The sequence below is a fragment of the Phyllobates terribilis genome, unplaced genomic scaffold, assembly GCF_046119375.1.
Source record: "Phyllobates terribilis strain yellow unplaced genomic scaffold, ASM4611937v1 Scaffold_4__5_contigs__length_816908805, whole genome shotgun sequence".
In the NCBI taxonomy this organism is placed as follows: Eukaryota; Metazoa; Chordata; class Amphibia; order Anura; family Dendrobatidae; genus Phyllobates; species Phyllobates terribilis.
The window spans coordinates 214,797,381-214,816,580 of record NW_027362764.1 but is presented as its reverse complement, the minus strand read 5'-3'; the positions used below and the strand labels follow the sequence as shown (position 1 = coordinate 214,816,580).

At 50.9% G+C, this 19,200-nt stretch overlaps 1 protein-coding gene across 1 annotated transcript in view; it reads left to right on the top strand.

Annotated features, from left to right (window-relative positions):
* CAPN7 (calpain 7) overlaps positions 1 to 16,342 on the top strand; it is a 67,320-nt gene extending 50,978 nt beyond the window's left edge. Inside the window, exons 18-21 of the mRNA XM_073678072.1 lie at positions 280 to 342; positions 424 to 554; positions 2,118 to 2,210; positions 15,931 to 16,342. Of these exons, the coding sequence (XP_073534173.1) occupies positions 280 to 342; positions 424 to 554; positions 2,118 to 2,210; positions 15,931 to 16,075 (432 nt within the window). The 3' untranslated portion in view covers positions 16,076 to 16,342. The remainder of the gene's footprint in view (positions 1 to 279; positions 343 to 423; positions 555 to 2,117; positions 2,211 to 15,930) is intronic.
* Positions 16,343 to 19,200: the final 2,858 nt, after the last annotated feature.

Sequence of the window (19,200 nt, the reverse complement as noted above, 5' to 3'; positions counted from 1 at the left end):
GGCTGGCCCCGCTGATTGTCAACGGTTGTAATTAAAACCCTGGGAAATCTACAGGCAGCTGCAGTTGAACCATGGCCACTCTTATCACCAGTTCTCTGCTCAGTTTTGTTTTTTTTCCTTGCCAGATAAATAGCCATTTACATTATCCTTTTAATCGCACCAGGTGCCGACTTTTGCATCTATCACATTCTACAGTTCATACTGTTAAGAAATGAACATTCAGCCCATTTCTGCTTTACATTAGTATCCCCCCCCCTGTTTATTTCTTCTGTATTGTAGGTGTATGCGGCTTGCAAGTTTACATTTTCCAAGATCCCAACACCATATATAATTAACAAACGGGTAAGAATGATCCGTCAAGAGGGTTTCATGTCACCACTGCTGCCATATTGTCTGGGTCTAACAAATACACTTTTCTTCTAGATAAATGGCCAATGGAAAGGCCACAGTGCAGGAGGCTGTGGTAACTTTAGAGATACCCACAAAAATAATCCCATATATCAGTTTAATTTGGAGAAAGCTGGACCATTACTGGTTGAGCTCAGAGGACCAAGGTCTGTTATTTTATCTTGTGTTTTTTACGGTTATTATAGTTGGATAAGTTTCAGATTATTGAACAATGGTAATAATGAATTTCACTACTTGGAAAAGAAATTAGAAAAAAAAATAATGGAAAAATTGGATTGAGACCTCTGGTCTGTGTTCACGTGATCTAACTGAGAGGTGATCATGTGATATACACACTTGACAGGTTTGTTTCCTTGACGCCAATTATACTTTCATCTGTGCCACCGCTGAACAGCAGCTCACTATGTGTGACACAGACATTAAAAGCCCTTGTGCGCCTGCATGCGCTGAGCGCAGTGAGGTATAGTTCAGCTGCTGTGCAGAAGGGGTTTTATGATATGGGACTTACCACTTCTCTGCTACATCACATGTATGTGGAGAGAATGAGTCTCAGTTGTTTACAAGGCTTAGTGTAGAATTCGCAGATTTAAAATGTTGCATACAGAAAATAAAAACTATGGACAATGCCTTGAAGATGACCTATCACTAGTCTGATCATGTTAACCTGGCCACATCATGGAATAGTGGCTACAGAAATGACTAAAACATCATTTCTATTTTTACGTTCTTCTCTCTGTTATGGAGATATTAGCTTGTAAAGTTCAACTGGCTGTAACAACAGATTTGTCTCTGGGCTTCTGTACTTCTGCATGAGGTTGACCATTCATAAGGAGGCAGTAACACACGAGGAAGTGTTCTTTTTTTCCCCCTATCTTTTCACTGATCCCTGCAGCTACTATGCAGAGATACAGCAGAGCTGTATCAGTATCATTACCAACGCTCAAGATATCATCTAATGGCAGTCTGTATGGGGGAGGGGGAGAGGTGACAGCACTGTGAGATTAGATCTGGAAGAGTTTGTAATGATGCATAACTCAGCTCTGCTGTATCTCTACACAACAGCTGCAGAGATCAGTATGGAGGGGAGGGCGTGTTCTTTTCTCCGCTGCAGTACGCTGCCTGCTTACAATTGGTCATCCTCATGGAGGGGAAGAAATACACATCACCAGAGACAATCTCTGGTAGCACCCAGTTGAACTAGAACGTAAATTATAACCTAAACTTTACAAGCTAATATTTCCACAACAGAGGAGAAATCAAAAAATAAAAACTACATTTTACTCAGCTCTACAGCCATTATTTCATGATGGGGCCACTTTTACATGCTCCAACTGGGAAAAGGTCCTCTATAAATATAAGAATTTATTAAAAGAAAGATACAAGGATGCGGAAAAAAAAAAGGATAAACCACTGTGTTCATTAGCTCTCCTTACTTCTTCATTGAATTTAAAATGGGTAAAAATTTTGCAAAGTAGCACATATTAAGCAGAGTGCAGAACACAGCTTTGTCCCTTTTCATGATTTTGTCAGAGTCTTCTGTCTGAATCACTGGAAATCAACAAAAAGAATGTCAGACAGAAGCCCAAAGTCTCATGTTTTGGACTCTGTTCGCCTAACTGAAGTCATTGGTTCCTGGGGATTGAAATGAAAGTCCCTGAACCCTGCCTGAATAGAACATGTAGCCATAAGTTTTGTAATTTACTATGCAGGCAATACAGCGTGGGCTTTGAGGTCATAACAGTGTCCACATCTGGAGATCCCGGGTCATCAGGCTTCCAGAAGAAAAGCAGCGGTGATTACAGGTATTTCACATCTGATGATCAATCTTTCACTGACAAACTCACAGTACAAGAAATGCGACAACTGAAAATGGACAAGTAAAATCCCCCTTAACCATACACTGTTACATTATTAGATTAGAAAAGGGTTATTTTCAATTGAAACCATTTTACAGATTATATAAAAAATAATTCTATATACGGTAATACAAAGAGTACGTTTGCAAATCTGTTTGTTGTTTTTGGAATCAGTCGACAAGCTTGTGGTTAAACACGTTTCTGCTTAGATAGCTACACTCCTGTAATAGTGACAGTTATCAAAAATGACACTTCATGGAACACACGTGGCCAGAGCAAGCCCTGCACAGACTGTAGGTCAGCTCTGAAATCTGTGTGTATTCTGTATACAAACTGTAAATATTCATTTATCAATACCAGTTTACAGGACTGTGCAAAAATCTTATGGAGGCGTGAAAAAAATACTGTAAAGTAAGAATGCTTTAACCCCTTTACTCCCGAAGCTGGTTTGCACGTTAATGACCAGGCCAATTTTTACAATTCTGACCACTGTCACTTTGAGGTAATTACTCTGGAACGCTTCAACGGATCCCCCTGATTCTGAGACTGTTTTTTCGTGACATATTTTACAACGTGATAGTGGTAAAATTTCTTCGATATCACTTGCGTTTATTTGTGAAAAAATCGGAAATTTGGTGAAAAGTTTGAAAATTTCGCAATTTCAATTTTCGAACTTTGAATTTTGATGCCCTTAAATCAGAGAGATATGTCGCACAAAATAGTTAACAAATATCATTTCCCACATGTCTACTTTACATCAGCACAATTTTGGAACCAAATTTTTTTTTGTTAGGAAGATCTAAGGGTTAAAAGTTGACCAGCGATTTCTCATTTTTCCAACAAAATTTCCAAAACCATTTGTTTAGGGACCACATCACATTTGAAGTGAATTTGAGGGGTCTATATGACAGAAAATACCCAAAAGTGACACCATTCTAAAAACTGCACCCCTCAAGGTGCTCAAAACCACATTCAAGAACTTTATTAACCCTTCAGGCGCTTCACAGGAATTTTTGGAATGTGGAAGAAAAAAAATAACATTTTCTTTTTTTTTCACAAAAATGTTACTAGACCTAATTTTTTTTTATTTTCGCAAGGGTAACAGGAAAAAATGGACCCCAAAATTTGTTGTGCAGTTTCTCCTGAGCACACAGATATCCCATACGAGGGGAAAAACCACTGTTTGGGCGCACAGCATGGTTCGGAAGGGAAGGAGCGCCATTTGAGTTTTTGAATGTAAAATTTGTTTGAATAATTAGCGGACGCCATGTCGCATTTGGGGAGCCCCTGATGTGCCTAAACAGTGGAAACCCCCCACAAGTGACCCCATTTTGGAAAGTAGACCCCTCAGGGAACTTATCTAGATGTGTGGTGAGCATCTTGAATCCCCAGGTGCTTCACAGACGTTTATAACATGGAGCCGTAAAAATAAAATTTTCACATTTTTCCCACAAAAATGTTTTTCAGCCCCCAATTTTGCATTTTCATAAGGGTAACAGGAAAAATTGCACCATGCAACTTGTTGTGCAAAATCTCCTGAGTACTCTGATACCCCAAATGTGGGAGAAAACCACTGTTTGGGTGCACGACAGGGTCCGGAAGGGGAGGAGCGCCATTTGACTTTTTGAATGTAAAATTTGCTTGAATAATTAGCGGACACCATGTCACATTTGGGGAGCCCCTGATGTACCTAATCAGTCGAAACCTCCCACAAGTGACACCATTTTGGACACTAGACCCCTCAGGGAACTTATCTAGAAGTGTGGTGAACACCTTGAAACACCAGGTGCTTTACAGAAGTTTATAACGTAGAGCCGTGAAAATAAAAAAAATCTAACTTTTTCCACAAAAGATCTTTTAGCCCCAATTTTTTTATTTTCACAAGGGTAAGAGGAGAAAATGGACCCCAAAAACTGTTGTGCAATTTCTCTTGTGTATGCTGATACCTCATATGTGGAGAAAAAACACTGTTTCGGCGCATAGCAGGGTTCAGAAGGGAAGAAGCACTTTGTGACTTTTTGAACGCAAAATTGGCTGGAATCGAGAGCGGATGCCATGTCGCGTTTGGAGAGCCCCTGATGCGCTTAAACAGTGGAAACTCCCCACAAGTGATCTTATTTTGTAAACTACACCCCTCAAGGATTTTATAAATATATATGTGACCCTTTTGAACCCAGAGATATGACACAGAATTTGATAACATTAGGTCATCATATTGAATAAGTTGTCATTAGTCTTGAGCGCAAGTGCTCGCTACTTGAACATCCGCGATACATGGTGCATACCCAAGTACCCAATGAAAAATAGAGTCCCCGCCCGCATGTTTCACGGTTATTAGACACCCAAAAAAACATGCGAGGATCGCTCTTGCATGGCAGGAAATCCCCGCAAGGTTTTCTTGGCTGTATAACAGCCGCGAAAAATGGGGCGGAGACTCTAGCACCCGCGATACTCTGTGTATACCCGAGTACCCGATGCAAACTCAAGTAGCGAGCACTTGCACTCAACACTAGTCGCCAAATCGTCATCATATTTTTTTTTTTTTTTCCTTTTACTTTTTAAAGAATCCCCAACCCTAGCACAACCCAAACCCTAGAGTTTATTTTTTACGCCTTTCCTTGTGCGGTATAAGTGATTAGACGACTTTATTCTTCGGGTCGATGTGATTAAAGCACCAGATTCATATCTGGTTTTTATGATTGACAGCTGTCACATACTCAAAAACTCTTTTTTTTTTTTTTTTTTCTGTTGCAAAGACTAGTTTTTGCATCGCCATATTTTGAGACCTATAATTTTTTCCATATTTCGGCCGACAGTCATGTAAGGGCTTGTTTTTTGCGGGACAAGCTGACATTTTATTGGTGCCATTTTCGGGCACGTGACACTTTTTGATCGCTTTCTATTCCGATTTTTGGGAGGCAGAATAAGCAAAAACCAACAATTCAGGAATAGTTTTTTTTTGTTCTTTTTTTATGCCGTTCCGCGTGTGGTAGATTTATTCTGCGGGTCAGTACGTTTTATATTTTTTTTATGTTTTGGCGCTTTTACACAAAAACTATTATAGAAATAATATTTTTTTTGTATCGCTTTATTCTGAAAGCTATAACTTTTATTTTTCTGCTTATGGAGCTGTATGGCGGCTTGTTTTTTGAGGGACAAGATGACTTTTAGCGGTACTTTTTTTATTTACATTCGTCTTTTTGATCGCGTTTTATTCCATTTTTTGGGGGGGGGGGCGGTATGTTGATAAAGCATAGGTTTTTTTTTTTTACTATGTTCACTAAAGGGGTTAACTAGTGGGACAGTTTTATAGGTCAGGTCGTTCCGGACGCAGCGATACCAAATGTGTACTTTTATTTATTTTTCATAATATTTATTTATGGGTGCAGTAAATATATATATATATATATATATATATATATATATATATATATATATATATATATATATATATATATATATATACACTTTTTTTTACTTTTACACTTTGTCCCACTATAGGACTTTCACTTTTTAAAAGCAGGTCGCTTGCACAACATAGAAATGCTGTAGCTGCATCTCTATGCTATGCAGGCTGCAGCCCCTGCACACACAAGTTAGTTAGACCGTCTTGACGACATCGGGTCACCATGGCAACTACCAGGACCCGGCACAGACAGCGCGGGACGCCAAAGACCAGATAAGTAAGCCGCGCTTACCTCCCCTTGCTCCTGGAATGCTACTTTGATCGCAGCATTTCGCGGGTTAATATGCTGGGAATGGTGCTGGACCGCTCCTGGTACATAGCACTGAGTGTCAGCTGTGGCAATCCCGTGATGCGTAATAGTACGTACCTGGTCCAATAGCCCCAGCGCACAGGGACGTACTATTACTGATCATGTCAGAAAGGGGTTAAAAAAATAGAAGTGTTAATAGCTTATTTTAAAAAAAATGCAAAGTGAATGAGAAATCAAATCAATATTTTGTGTGACCGCCCTTTGCTTTCACAACAGCATCACTTCTTGATACTACTGTACAAAACTGTGTGTAAGTGTATCTCACCAGGAAGGTTGTACCAAACATCTTGGAGTAGTAACCACAGATCTTCTGTGGATGAAGGCTTGTGAAAAATGTTTTCTCTTTATGTAATCCCATGAAGAAGATAGTTCTTAATAATATTGGCTGTATGTTTGGGGTTGTTGTCCTGCTAAAGAATAAATTTGGAGCCAGTTAGCCTCACGGATGGTATTGCATAACGGATAAGTATCTGCATAGGCGGATTATAATGAGGGCAATCCGGGCTACCGCCCGGGGCCCCGAGCCTGCAGGGAGCCCGTGGCTCCGGGCGGGGTGTCTAATGCCGGATTGCCCTCATTATATGTGCGGGCCGCCGCGGCACATACCGGTAGCAGTGGCGGGAGGGGGGCCCCCGGACCGCTCCCCCAGCAGCGGCGCACGGCCGCTACTTCTTCATCGGCCGGGCCAGCACTGCAGCAGTTAACTTCCCTGTGCTGGCCCGGCCGCATCACTGCTAGGAGACACGGCCCTGTGCGGGGCTGTGTCTCCTAGCTGTGATGTCACGCAGTGCGCGCCCGGCCTGCACTGCTGCAACGGAGAAGTCAGAGCAGGCAGGAGGAATGGAGCCGGGGGATGGTGAGTCTGTCTGTGTGTGTGCAGGCAGATATCATTGTGTGATGTCTGTTTATATGTATTTTTGTGTTTCAAATGTGTTTATGCGTGTATGTATATGTCTGTATATGTTTGTGTGTGTGTGTGCGCGTGACTGCATGCATGACTGCGTGCGGCCTCCTGCTGAGAATAGTTGGCGCAGTGCGGCCTCCTGCTGTCTTTGGGGGGGGGGCGCCGTGCGGCCTCCCACTATGTATAGATGGCGCCGTGCGACCTCCCGCTGTGTATAGATGGCGCCGTGCGGCCCCCTGCTGTGTATAGATGCCGCCGTGTGGCCCTCTGCTGTGTATAGATGACGCCGTGTGGCCCCCTGCTGTGTATAGATGGCGCCGTGCGGCCTTCTGCTGTGTATAGATGGTGCCGTGCGGCCCCCTGCTGTGTATAGATGGCGCCGTGCGGCCCCTGCTGTGTATAGATGGCGCCGTGCGGCCCCTGCTGTGTATAGATGGCGCCGTGCGGCCCCTGCTGTGTACAGATGGCGCCGTGCGGCCCCTGCTGTGTACAGATGGCGCCGTGCGGCCCCTGCTGTGTATAGATGGCGCCGTGCGGCCCCTGCTGTGTATAGATGGCGCCGTGCGGCCCCTGCTGTGTATAGATGGCGCCGTGCGGCCCCTGCTGTGTATAGATGGCGCCGTGCGGCCCCCTGCTGTGTATAGATGGCGCCGTGCGGCCCCCTGCTGTGTATAGATGGCGCCGTGCGGCCCCCTGCTGTGTATAGATGGTGCCGTGCGGCCCCCTGCTGTGTATAGATGGCGCCGTGCGGCCTCCTGCTGTGTATAGATGGCGCCGTGCGGCCTTCTGCTGTGTATAGATGGTGCCGTGCGGCCCCCTGCTGTGTATAGATGGCGCCGTGCGGCCTCCTGCTGTGTATAGATGGCGCCGTGCGGCCTCCTGCTGTCTCTGGGAGGGGGGGGGCCATGCGGCCTCCCTCTGTGTATAGATGGTGCCGTGCGGTCCCCTGCTGTGTATAGATGGCGCCGTGCGGCCCCCTGCTGTGTATAGATGGCGCCGTGCGGTCCCCTGCTGTGTATAGATGGCACCGTGCGGCCCCCTGCTGTGTATAGATGGCGCCGTGCGGCCCCCTGCTGTGTATAGATGGCGCCGTGCGGCCTCCTGCTGTGTATAGATGGCGCCGTGCGGCCCCCTGCTGTGTATAGATGGCGCCGTGCGCCCCCTGCTGTGTATAGATGGCGCCGTGCGGCCCCCTTCTGTGTATAGATGGCGCCGTGCGGCCTCCTGCTGTGTATAGATGGTGCCGTGCGGCCCCCTGCTGTCTATAGATGGCGTTGTGCGGCCCCCTGCTGTCTATAGATGGCGTTGTGCGGCCTCCTGCTGTGTATAGATGGCGCCGTGCGGCCTCCTGCTGAGTATAGATGGCGCCGTGCGGCCTCCTGCTGTCTCTGGGGGGGGCGCCGTGCGGCCTCCTGCTGTGTATAGATGGCGCCGTGCGGCCTCCTGCTGTGTATAGATGGCGCCGTGCGGCCTCCTGCTGTGTATAGATGGCGCCGTGCGGCCTCCTGCTGAGTATAGATGGCGCCGTGCGGCCTCCTGCTGTCTCTGGCGGGGGGGCCGTGCGGCCTCCCGCTGTGAATAGATGGTGCCGTACGGCGGCCTGCTGTGTTTTGATGGCGCCGTGCGGCCTCCTGCTGTGTATAGATGGTGCAGTGCGGCCCCCTGCTGTGTATAGATGGCGCCGTGCGGCCCCCTGCTGTGTATAGATGGCGCCGTGCGGCCTCCTGCTGTGTATAGATGGTGCCGTGTGGCCCCCCGCTGTGTATAGATGGTGCCGTGTGGCCCCCCGCTGTGTATAGATGGCGCCGTGCGGCCTCCTGCTGTGTATAGATGGTGCCGTGTGGCCCCCCGCTGTGTACAGATGGCGCCGTGCGGCCTCCTGCTGAGTATAGATGGCGCCGTGCGGCCTCCTGCTGAGTATAGATGGCGCCGTGCGGCCTCCTGCTGTCTCTGGGGGGGGGGGCGCCGTGCGGCCTCCTGCTGTCTCTGGGGGGGGGCGCCGTGCGGCCTCCTGCTGTGTATAGATGGCACCGTGCGGCCTCCCGCTGTGTATAGATGGCGCCGTGCGGCCTCCTGCTGTGTATAGATGGCTATGTGCGGCCTCCTGCTGTCTCTGGCGGGGGGGGCCGTGCGGCCTCCCGCTGTGTATAGATGGCGCCGTGCAGCCTCCTGCTGTGTATAGATGGTGCCGTGCGGCCTCCTGCTGTGTATAGATGGCGCCGTGCGGCCTCCTGCTGAGTATAGATGGCGCAGTGCGGCCTCCTGCTGTCTCTGGCGGGGGGGCCGTGCGGCCTCCTGCTGTGTATAGATGGTGCCGTGTGGCCTCCTGCTGTGTATAGATGGCGCCGTGCGGCCTCCTGCTGTGTATAGATGGCACCGTGCGGCCTCCTGCTGAGTATAGATGGCGCCGTGCGGCCTCCTGCTGTCTCTGGGGGGGGGGCGCCGTGCGGCCTCCTGCTGTGTATAGATGGCACCGTGCGGCCTCACGCTGTGTATAGATGGCGCCGTGTGGCCTCCTGCTGTGTATAGATGGCTATGTGCGGCCTCCTGCTGTCTCGGTGGGGGCGTGCGGCCTCCCGCTGTGTATAGATGGCGCCGTGCGGCCTCCTGCTGTGTATAGATGGTGCCGTGCGGCCCCCTGCTGTGTATAGATGGCGCCGTGTGGCCTCCTGCTGAGTATAGATGGCGCCGTGCGGCCTCCTGCTGAGTATAGATGGCGCCGTGCGACCCCCTGCTGTGTATAGATGGCGCCGTGTGGCCTCCTGCTGTCTCTGGGGGGGGCGCCGTGCGGCCTCCCGCTGTGTATAGATGGCGCCGTGCGCCCCCCTGCTGTGTATAGATGGCTATGTGCGGCCTCCTGCTGTGTATAGATGGCGCCGTGCGGCATCCTGCTGTGTATAGATGGCTATGTGCGGCCTCATGCTGAGTATAGATGGTGCAGTGCGGCCTCCTGCTGTCTCTGGGGGGGGCGCCGTGCGGCCTCCTGCTGTGTATAGATGGCGCCGTGCGGCCTCCTGCTGTCTATAGATGGCGCCGTGCGGCCCCCTGCTGTCTATAGATGGCGTTGTGCGGCCTCCTGCTGTGTATAGATGGCGACGTGCGGCCTCCTGCTGAGTATAGATGGCGCCGTGCGGCCTCCTGCTGTCTCTGGGGGGGGCGCCGTGCGGCCTCCTGCTGTGTATAGATGGCGCCGTGCGGCCTCCTGCTGTGTATAGATGGCGCCGTGCGGCCTCCTGCTGTGTATAGATGGCGCCGTGCGGCCTCCTGCTGAGTATAGATGGCGCCGTGCGGCCTCCTGCTGTCTCTGGCGGGGGGGCCGTGCGGCCTCCCGCTGTGAATAGATGGCGCCGTACGGCCTCCTGCTGTGTTTTGATGGCGCCGTGCGGCCTCCTGCTGTGTATAGATGGTGCAGTGCGGCCCCCTGCTGTGTATAGATGGCGCCGTGCGGCCGCCTGCTGTGTATAGATGGCGCCGTGCGGCCTCCTGCTGTGTATAGATGGTGCCGTGTGGCCCCCCGCTGTGTATAGATGGTGCCGTGTGGCCCCCCGCTGTGTATAGATGGCGCCGTGCGGCCTCCTGCTGTGTATAGATGGTGCCGTGTGGCCCCCCGCTGTGTACAGATGGCGCCGTGCGGCCTCCTGCTGAGTATAGATGGCGCCGTGCGGCCTCCTGCTGAGTATAGATGGCGCCGTGCGGCCTCCTGCTGAGTATAGATGGCGCCGTGCGGCCTCCTGCTGTCTCTGGGGGGGGGGTCGCCGTGCGGCCTCCTGCTGTCTCTGGGGGGGGGCGCCGTGCGGCCTCCTGCTGTGTATAGATGGCACCGTGCGGCCTCCCGCTGTGTATAGATGGCGCCGTGCGGCCTCCTGCTGTGTATAGATGGCTATGTGCGGCCTCCTGCTGTCTCTGGCGGGGGGGGCCGTGCGGCCTCCCGCTGTGTATAGATGGCGCCGTGCAGCCTCCTGCTGTGTATAGATGGTGCCGTGCGGCCCCCTGCTGTGTATAGATGGCGCCGTGTGGCCTCCTGCTGAGTATAGATGGCGCCATGCGGCCTCCTGCTGTCTCTGGGGGGGCGCCGTGCGGCCTCCTGCTGTGTATAGATGGCGCCGTGCGGCCTCCTGCTGAGTATAGATGGCGCAGTGCGGCCTCCTGCTGTCTCTGGCGGGGGGGCCGTGCGGCCTCCTGCTGTGTATAGATGGTGCCGTGTGGCCTCCTGCTGTGTATAGATGGCGCCGTGCGGCCTCCTGCTGTGTATAGATGGCACCGTGCGGCCTCCTGCTGAGTATAGATGGCGCCGTGCGGCCTCCTGCTGTCTCTGGGGGGGGGCGCCGTGCGGCCTCCTGCTGTGTATAGATGGCACCGTGCGGCCTCACGCTGTGTATAGATGGCGCCGTGTGGCCTCCTGCTGTGTATAGATGGCTATGTGCGGCCTCCTGCTGTCTCGGGGGGGGGCGTGCGGCCTCCCGCTGTGTATAGATGGCGCCGTGCGGCCCCCTGCTGTGTATAGATGGCGCCGTGTGGCCTCCTGCTGAGTATAGATGGCGCCGTGCGGCCTCCTGCTGAGTATAGATGGCGCCGTGCGACCCCCTGCTGTGTATAGATGGCGCCGTGTGGCCTCCTGCTGAGTATCGATGGCGCCGTGCGGCCTTCTGCTGTCTCTGGGGGGGGCGCCGTGCGGCCTCCCGCTGTGTATAGATGGCGCCGTGCGCCCCCCTGCTGTGTATAGATGGCTATGTGCGGCCTCCTGCTGTGTATAGATGGCGCCGTGCGGCATCCTGCTGTGTATAGATGGCTATGTGCGGCCTCATGCTGAGTATAGATGGTGCAGTGCGGCCTCCTGCTGTCTCTGGGGGGGCGCCGTGCGGCCTCCTGCTGTGTATAGATAGCTACGTGCGGCCCCCTGCTGTGTATAGATGGCGCCGTGCGGCCTCCTGCTGTGTATAGATGGCTACATGCGGCCTCCTGCTGTGTATAGATGGCTACATGCGGCCTCCTGCTGTGTATAGATGGCTACGTGCGGCCTCCTGCTGTCTCTGGGGGGGGGGGCCGTGCGGCCTCCCGCTGTGTATAGATGGCGCCGTGCAGCCCCCCGCTGTGTATAGATGGTGCCGTGTGGCCCCCCGCTGTGTATAGATGGCGCCGTGCGGCCTCCTGCTGTGTATAGATGGTGCCGTGTGGCCCCCCGCTGTGTACAGATGGCGCTGTGCGGCCTCCTGCTGAGTATAGATGGCGCCGTGCGGCCTCCTGATGAGTATAGATGGCGCCGTGCGGCCTCCTGCTGAGTATAGATGGCGCCGTGCGGCCTCCTGCTGTCTCTGGGGGGGGGGGCGCCGTGCGGCCTCCTGCTGTCTCTGGGGGGGGGGCGCCGTGCGGCCTCCTGCTGTGTATAGATGGCACCGTGCGGCCTCCCGCTGTGTATAGATGGCGCCGTGCGGCCTCCTGCTGTGTATAGATGGCTATGTGCGGCCTCCTGCTGTCTCTGGCGGGGGGGGCCGTGCGGCCTCCCGCTGTGTATAGATGGCGCCGTGCAGCCTCCTGCTGTGTATAGATGGTGCCGTGCGGCCCCCTGCTGTGTATAGATGGCGCCGTGTGGCCTCCTGCTGAGTATAGATGGCGCCGTGCGGCCTCCTGCTGTCTCTGGGGGGGCGCCGTGCGGCCTCCTGCTGTGTATAGATGGCGCCGTGCGGCCTCCTGCTGAGTATAGATGGCGCAGTGCGGCCTCCTGCTGTCTCTGGCGGGGGGGCCGTGCGGCCTCCTGCTGTGTATAGATGGTGCCGTGTGGCCTCCTGCTGTGTATAGATGGCGCCGTGCGGCCTCCTGCTGTGTATAGATGGCACCGTGCGGCCTCCTGCTGAGTATAGATGGCGCCGTGCGGCCTCCTGCTGTCTCTGGGGGGGGCGCCGTGCGGCCTCCTGCTGTGTATAGATGGCACCGTGCGGCCTCACGCTGTGTATAGATGGCGCCGTGTGGCCTCCTGCTGTGTATAGATGGCTATGTGCGGCCTCCTGCTGTCTCGGGGGGGGCGTGCGGCCTCCCGCTGTGTATAGATGGCGCCGTGCAGCCTGTATAGATGGTGCCGTGCGGCCCCCTGCTGTGTATAGATGGCGCCGTGTGGCCTCCTGCCGAGTATAGATGGCGCCGTGCGGCCTCCTGCTGAGTATAGATGGCGCTGTGCGACCCCCTGCTGTGTATAGATGGCGCCGTGTGGCCTCCTGCTGAGTATCGATGGCGCCGTGCGGCCTCCTGCTGTCTCTGGGGGGGGCGCCGTGCGGCCTCCCGCTGTGTATAGATGGCGCCGTGCGCCCCCCTGCTGTGTATAGATGGCTATGTGCGGCCTCCTGCTGTGTATAGATGGCGCCGTGCGGCATCCTGCTGTGTATAGATGGCTATGTGCGGCCTCATGCTGAGTATAGATGGTGCAGTGCGGCCTCCTGCTGTCTCTGGGGGGGCGCCGTGCGGCCTCCTGCTGTGTATAGATGGCTACGTGCGGGCCCCTGCTGTGTATAGATGGGGCCGTGCGGCCTGCTGCTGTGTATAGATGGCTATGTGTGGCCTCCTGCTGTGCATAGATGGCGCCGTGCGGCCTCCTGCTGAGTATAGATGGCGCCGTGCGGCCTCCTGCTGTATATAGATGGCTACATGCGGCCTCCTGCTGTGTATAGATGGCTACATGCGGCCTCCTGCTGTGTATAGATGGCTATGTGCGGCCTCCTGCTGTGTATAGATGGCGCCGTGCGGCCTCCTGCTGTGTATAGATGGCTATGTGCGGCCTCCTGCTGTCTCTGGGGGGGGGGGCCGTGCGGCTTCCCGCTGTGTATAGATGGCGCCGTGCAGCCTCCTGCTGTGTATAGATGGTGCCGTGCGGCCCCCTGCTGTGTATAATGGCGCCGTGCGGCCTCCTGCTGAGTATAGATGGCGCCGTGCGACCCCCTGCTGAGTATAGATGGCGCCGTGTGGCCTCCTGCTGAGTATCGATGGCGCCGTGCGGCCTCCTGCTGTCTCTGGGGGGGCGCCGTGCGGCCTCCCGCTGTGTATAGATGGCGCCGTGCGCCCCCCTGCTGTGTATAGATGGCTATGTGCGGCCTCCTGCTGAGTATAGATGGTGCAGTGTGGCCTCCTGCTGTCTCTGGGGGGACGCCGTGCGGCCTCCCGCTGTGTATAGATGGCGCCGTGCGCCCCCCTGCTGTGTATAGATGGCTATGTGCGGCCTCCTGCTGAGTATAGATGGTGCAGTGTGGCCTCCTGCTGTCTCTGGGGGGGCGCCGTGCGGCCTCCTGCTGTGTATAGATGGCTACGTGCGGCCCCCTGCTGTGTATAGATGGGGCCGTGCGGCCTGCTGCTGTGTATAGATGGCTATGTGTGGCCTCCTGCTGTGCATAGATGGCGCCGTGCGGCCTCCTGCTGTCTCTGGGGGGGGGGCGGGCGCCGTGCGGCCTCCTGCTGTGTATAGATGGCTACGTGCGGCCTCCCGTTGTGTATAGATGGCACTGTGCAGCCTCCCGCTCTGTATAGATTGCTACGTGTGCTCAATATTGAGTTATACAATTAATGTAAGGCTATGTGCACACGATACAGAAATGTTCCGGATTTTTTTTGAGCGTTTCTGCATCTCCCGGGGCCCTTGCTACTCTTAAACCACCCATTTTTCAGCATTGAGGACACCATTAATCCCAACCAAATCCTCAACTCCATTTGCTGAAATTTAACCCCAAACATGCTTCACTGTTTCCTACAGACACTTTGTTGTACCGCTCTTCACTGAACATACTTCCTTCTGTTACAGCCAAATATTTTAGATGTTGTCTTTATCAGGCAAGAGCACCCGCTGCCATTTTTTCTGCACACACAACTTGTAGTTTTTTTGGCCACAAGTCTTTTATGAAGACCATTTCTGGCCAAACTTCTCTGGACAGTAGATGGCTGTAGCTGGTCCCTACTGGTTGCTGCCAGTTCTGAGCTGATGACACTGCCAGACATCTTCCGATTTTGAACGGAAGTAAACATGGTGTCTTTCATCTGCTGCAATAAGGTTCCTTGGATGACTATTGTATCACAGTCCTCAACATTCCCCATTTCTTGGTTCTTCTTCAAAAGATCTTCAGCAACACATCTTGAACCCCAGTCTGCTTTGAAATCTTTGCCTGGGAGAGACTGTTGCTGTGCTCAGTCTTGCCATGGTGTATGACTTGTGACATGAAAGGGTCTTCCACATTCTCACCTGTAGCAGAGTTGGGCTGTTCCTCACCCAGTTTTAAGCCTTCTACATGGCTTTTTTTTTAGTTAAAACGGTGTTTCATCCTACATATGAAAACAATGATTATCACCTCCTGTTTGGTATAATTGGATACTCACACTCTTGACACAAATCCCTGACACTGTGCAGGTGTACCTAGAAGAATTTATGCTGTTTTGCAAAGGGTGGTCCAACCCAATATCGAGTTGACTTGGATTTCTCATTTGTTATTTCACTTTGCCTTTGTTAATTGATAAGTTTTTTTAGAAAATAATTCTACTTTGTAGCTTATAGGGATACATTTCAACATAAATATTTTTTTTTAGAATTTAGAAAATACTTTTACCAGAGAAAATTTATAATCTATCTCCATGTAAAATGACTGACTTCCCTCTGTAGTGACTACAGATAGATTGGTACAATCAATGGTTGTAGATCTAGAGGAGGGCTGAGACTACTCACGGTGTCGACAGCAGTGCAGTAGAAAGCAAAGTATCTTTGGGTAGTGAAGACTTTTGCATGCATGGGTCTACTATCCAACAACCATTAATATATTCATGGCAATCTAAAGCTCTCATCCCTCGGAGTGCTGTATATACCCAGTAGGCAGACTGGCAGCATCATCTACTGGGGACATTTCTTACTGGTTTACAATCTATTATTCCACATCCTGCTGCTGTTTCATATAAAATTGTGCTGTGGAAATACTGCATTGTTATAGTAAAGTCCTGGCTATTATGTCTTCTCTCTCCATAGATGTGGTTTCTGCTATCTGGAAATAGACAATCTGCCAGCAGGAATCTACAATATCATCCCCACCACATTTTTGCCTGCACAGGAGGGCCCGTTCTTTTTGGACTTCAATAGTGTAATTCCTGTCAAAGTGTCACAGCTACAATGATAAAGGAAATGGAGCCCAATACTTCTCAGGACATTTCTCTGCGATGCATCTTCACCGGAAGGGAAAATCCTGGCAGGAATGGCATTTACATGACTTGTGATACAGCGCTGGATTATCATACACCGCTTTCAAATCCTGCTCCCCCGAAGAAGACGCCTCTTATGGAAGGGAAAGGGTACTGCTGTTATGCAGTATAAAGGTCTACTTGAATATTTTATTGAAGAATTTCAATAAATAGCTGAAAAAATAAATATTTTTTCACCACCATACAGTGATTTGCTTTGTTGGACATAAATGCTGAGGGTATAAATTAGAAATTGATTTTAATGTTGTAGATTCATTATTTAAATAATGACCTGCTAAATTCTTCAATATTTCTAGCACTTTATAGAGTTATATTACACAAAACTCAAGCATTCAAAGACAATTTGTAGATTTTTCTTAAGGCTTTAGCCCCACTATCAGTATTTTTTCTCAGGAGTGGGAGCCAAAACCAGGTGAGGAACAAGTCACCAATTCTGCATTTATCACCCACTCCTGGTTTTGGCTTACAAATACTGATGTAAAATACTAATAGAATGGCCAAAGCCTAATACTCAATATGAAAGAGGATGTTGCCAAATGGCTATAGGGCATATACAAACAGGTCTAGGGCTGCTGACCTTGTACACCAAGGATGTCAAACTCAAAGACACAGGGGACCAAAATTAAAAGCTTGGACAAAGTCGCATGCCAACCTTGATACTTGGTAAAAAAAAAAAAAAAAGTCTACAATTGACGTTTTCCATTATCAAATATAATGATGAACTGTTCATATGGAAATAAACTTGAAGGGTTTGTCCCACAAAGAAAGTACATTTTAATTAGATTAACAAAAAGTATGATGCCAACAAAAGTGCCCCCAAACACAGTGTACCTCCGCCTGCATGGTATCATGACCCTACTGTAACCCCCTCCCTGAATTCCCCCAACAAAGAATGGTGACCCCATCACAGTATCATTCCCGACTCGGCCTTCCATACAATGGGCCCCACGCTAAAAATACTCACCTCTGCCCGTTTCCCCGCTGCTCCGGTCTCTTCACATCCTCTGCACAACTCAATACAGTGGGCACGTTGTGATGACATCATCGTGCCCGCTGCGCTGAGACATCAGATGCAGAGGGGAAATGATGGGCGAGGAAGCGTCAGATGACACTCACTCATCCATCGTTGATTTCAACTGTATCAACTATATCGGCATCCTAGATGTTGAAAGTGTGATACCTGGACGGGTACCCACCTGCCGTCGTGGACCAAATATACTCTGGGAACCTGCCCAGCATCACAGGCCAAAAATACTCACCCTGCATGCCAGAGTTTATTGTACACTAAACTGAGAACTACATGAATGTTACTCAAATTCATACATAGTGCTGCAATTCTGTATGAATTAAAATTGAAATTAGCTGTTCTACAGTATTAAATTATCTAGAACTGTGATATTCATAACCTATGCTTATGATAGACAATCTGTCAGATGGGTGGGGGTCCGACCCAATCGGCTGATTACATCTGACAGGAACTGCTGACAGTGTATGGAGCAGCATAGCTCCTTACACTTTAGTGTTCGTACCCTAGGACTACAGCTCAACTCCTATCTACTTCAATAAGAGCGGAGTTGCAGTACCCTGGAATGGCCACAGAGCCACGCCGTACACTGGTTACATCTAACTGCTTTGGGAGCCGATAATTGCTCATTGGTGGGGGGCCTGCTGGACCCCCACCAATCTCAATGATATTTAAAAGCTATTTTAGGGTAGCTATTCAAAGTTTTGGATAACAGGATATCGCTGGTTGTCTGAGGGAGTGAGTGAGTTAATGGAGCCTACCCTGTTGGTCAACAGCAGGAAAAGACATTATCAATGCTTAAGAGTAGTGAAAGGTTTAAAGCGAACATCCTTGGAGGTCTAAACCCCCCCCATACATATTAGACAGTCAGCAGAATCAGTCGTTATCGGCGAGTGTGGCCAACATTAGTCTAATGTGTATGGGAGACCTGGACAGTTGATTGTCAGAGGAGTTAAATGTACTATGTCAGCACAGAAAGGTTGAACAGTCAAAGTCCTGTCGCTCAGTGCTTCATGGCGGCTAATCATTTATATACACCTTCCCTCCTGCCTGGTTTCCCTCAATGTCCTCCCTCCCCCCTTTGACAGTTCTTGCCTCAGAGCCAGAGAAGGTAGGAGATAGATTGAAACTAAGCAGATGTGAAGATGTATATAAACGATTGGCCCCGCCATGAAGCACCGAGCGCCTGTACTTGGTTTCAACAGCCATTCTGTACTGACAGTCACTTTTAAGGATCTGGCACATCTGATTTTGGACTGCAAAGCCTATTCTCCCTGTGATAAGCCTTAACCAGTAGGGATGAGCAGACTCATGGAAGTGCGAGTTCTGATGCCCGACCAAACTTTAATCCAAAGTTCGATTCAGGTACCAGAACTGTACTTGAACCTGAACCCTAACCCCATTGGGACCCAAACTTTAGAGATGGAAAATCACTTGCAGCCAGTTCTGGCTTCCGCTGATGTCAAGTCAAGCGTGGCCCAACATCCACCACGCGCTTTCCTTCTCCTGCATTCATTGGTAAAGCACGCAGTGGATGCTGGGCTGTGACGCGTGTAGAAACCTGCCTAAAGTCCAGCATCCACCACAGGGAGGGCGTCACTGAGTCACGCTTGACATCAGTGGAAGCCAGAGCCGGCTGCAGCCGGGGGCCACATGATGCCTGTGAGCGGTCAGCAATAGCGCCACTCACAGGCAATAAAGACAACGCAAGGTAATTAGAAAAAAATTTTCTCCCCACAGGTTAAATACATTGGGGGAATTTTAAATAGTAGTGGACAACTTCTTTCAATGTAGTGTTTTATCAACAGGAGATTATCACTGCTGGACTAGGTGTCATTTGCAAACCAGTCTGTTTAACTCAGCCCCCACCACTGATTGTCAATAAGCTGCCAGTTGGTGGGGTTATACAGAGCTCAGCATTCTGAGCAATGCTACATCTACAGCAGAGAACAGGGATTCTATCAAAACTACACTAAGCAGCCCAGTGAGTGAGACATCACTGGAACCAGGCTCTCT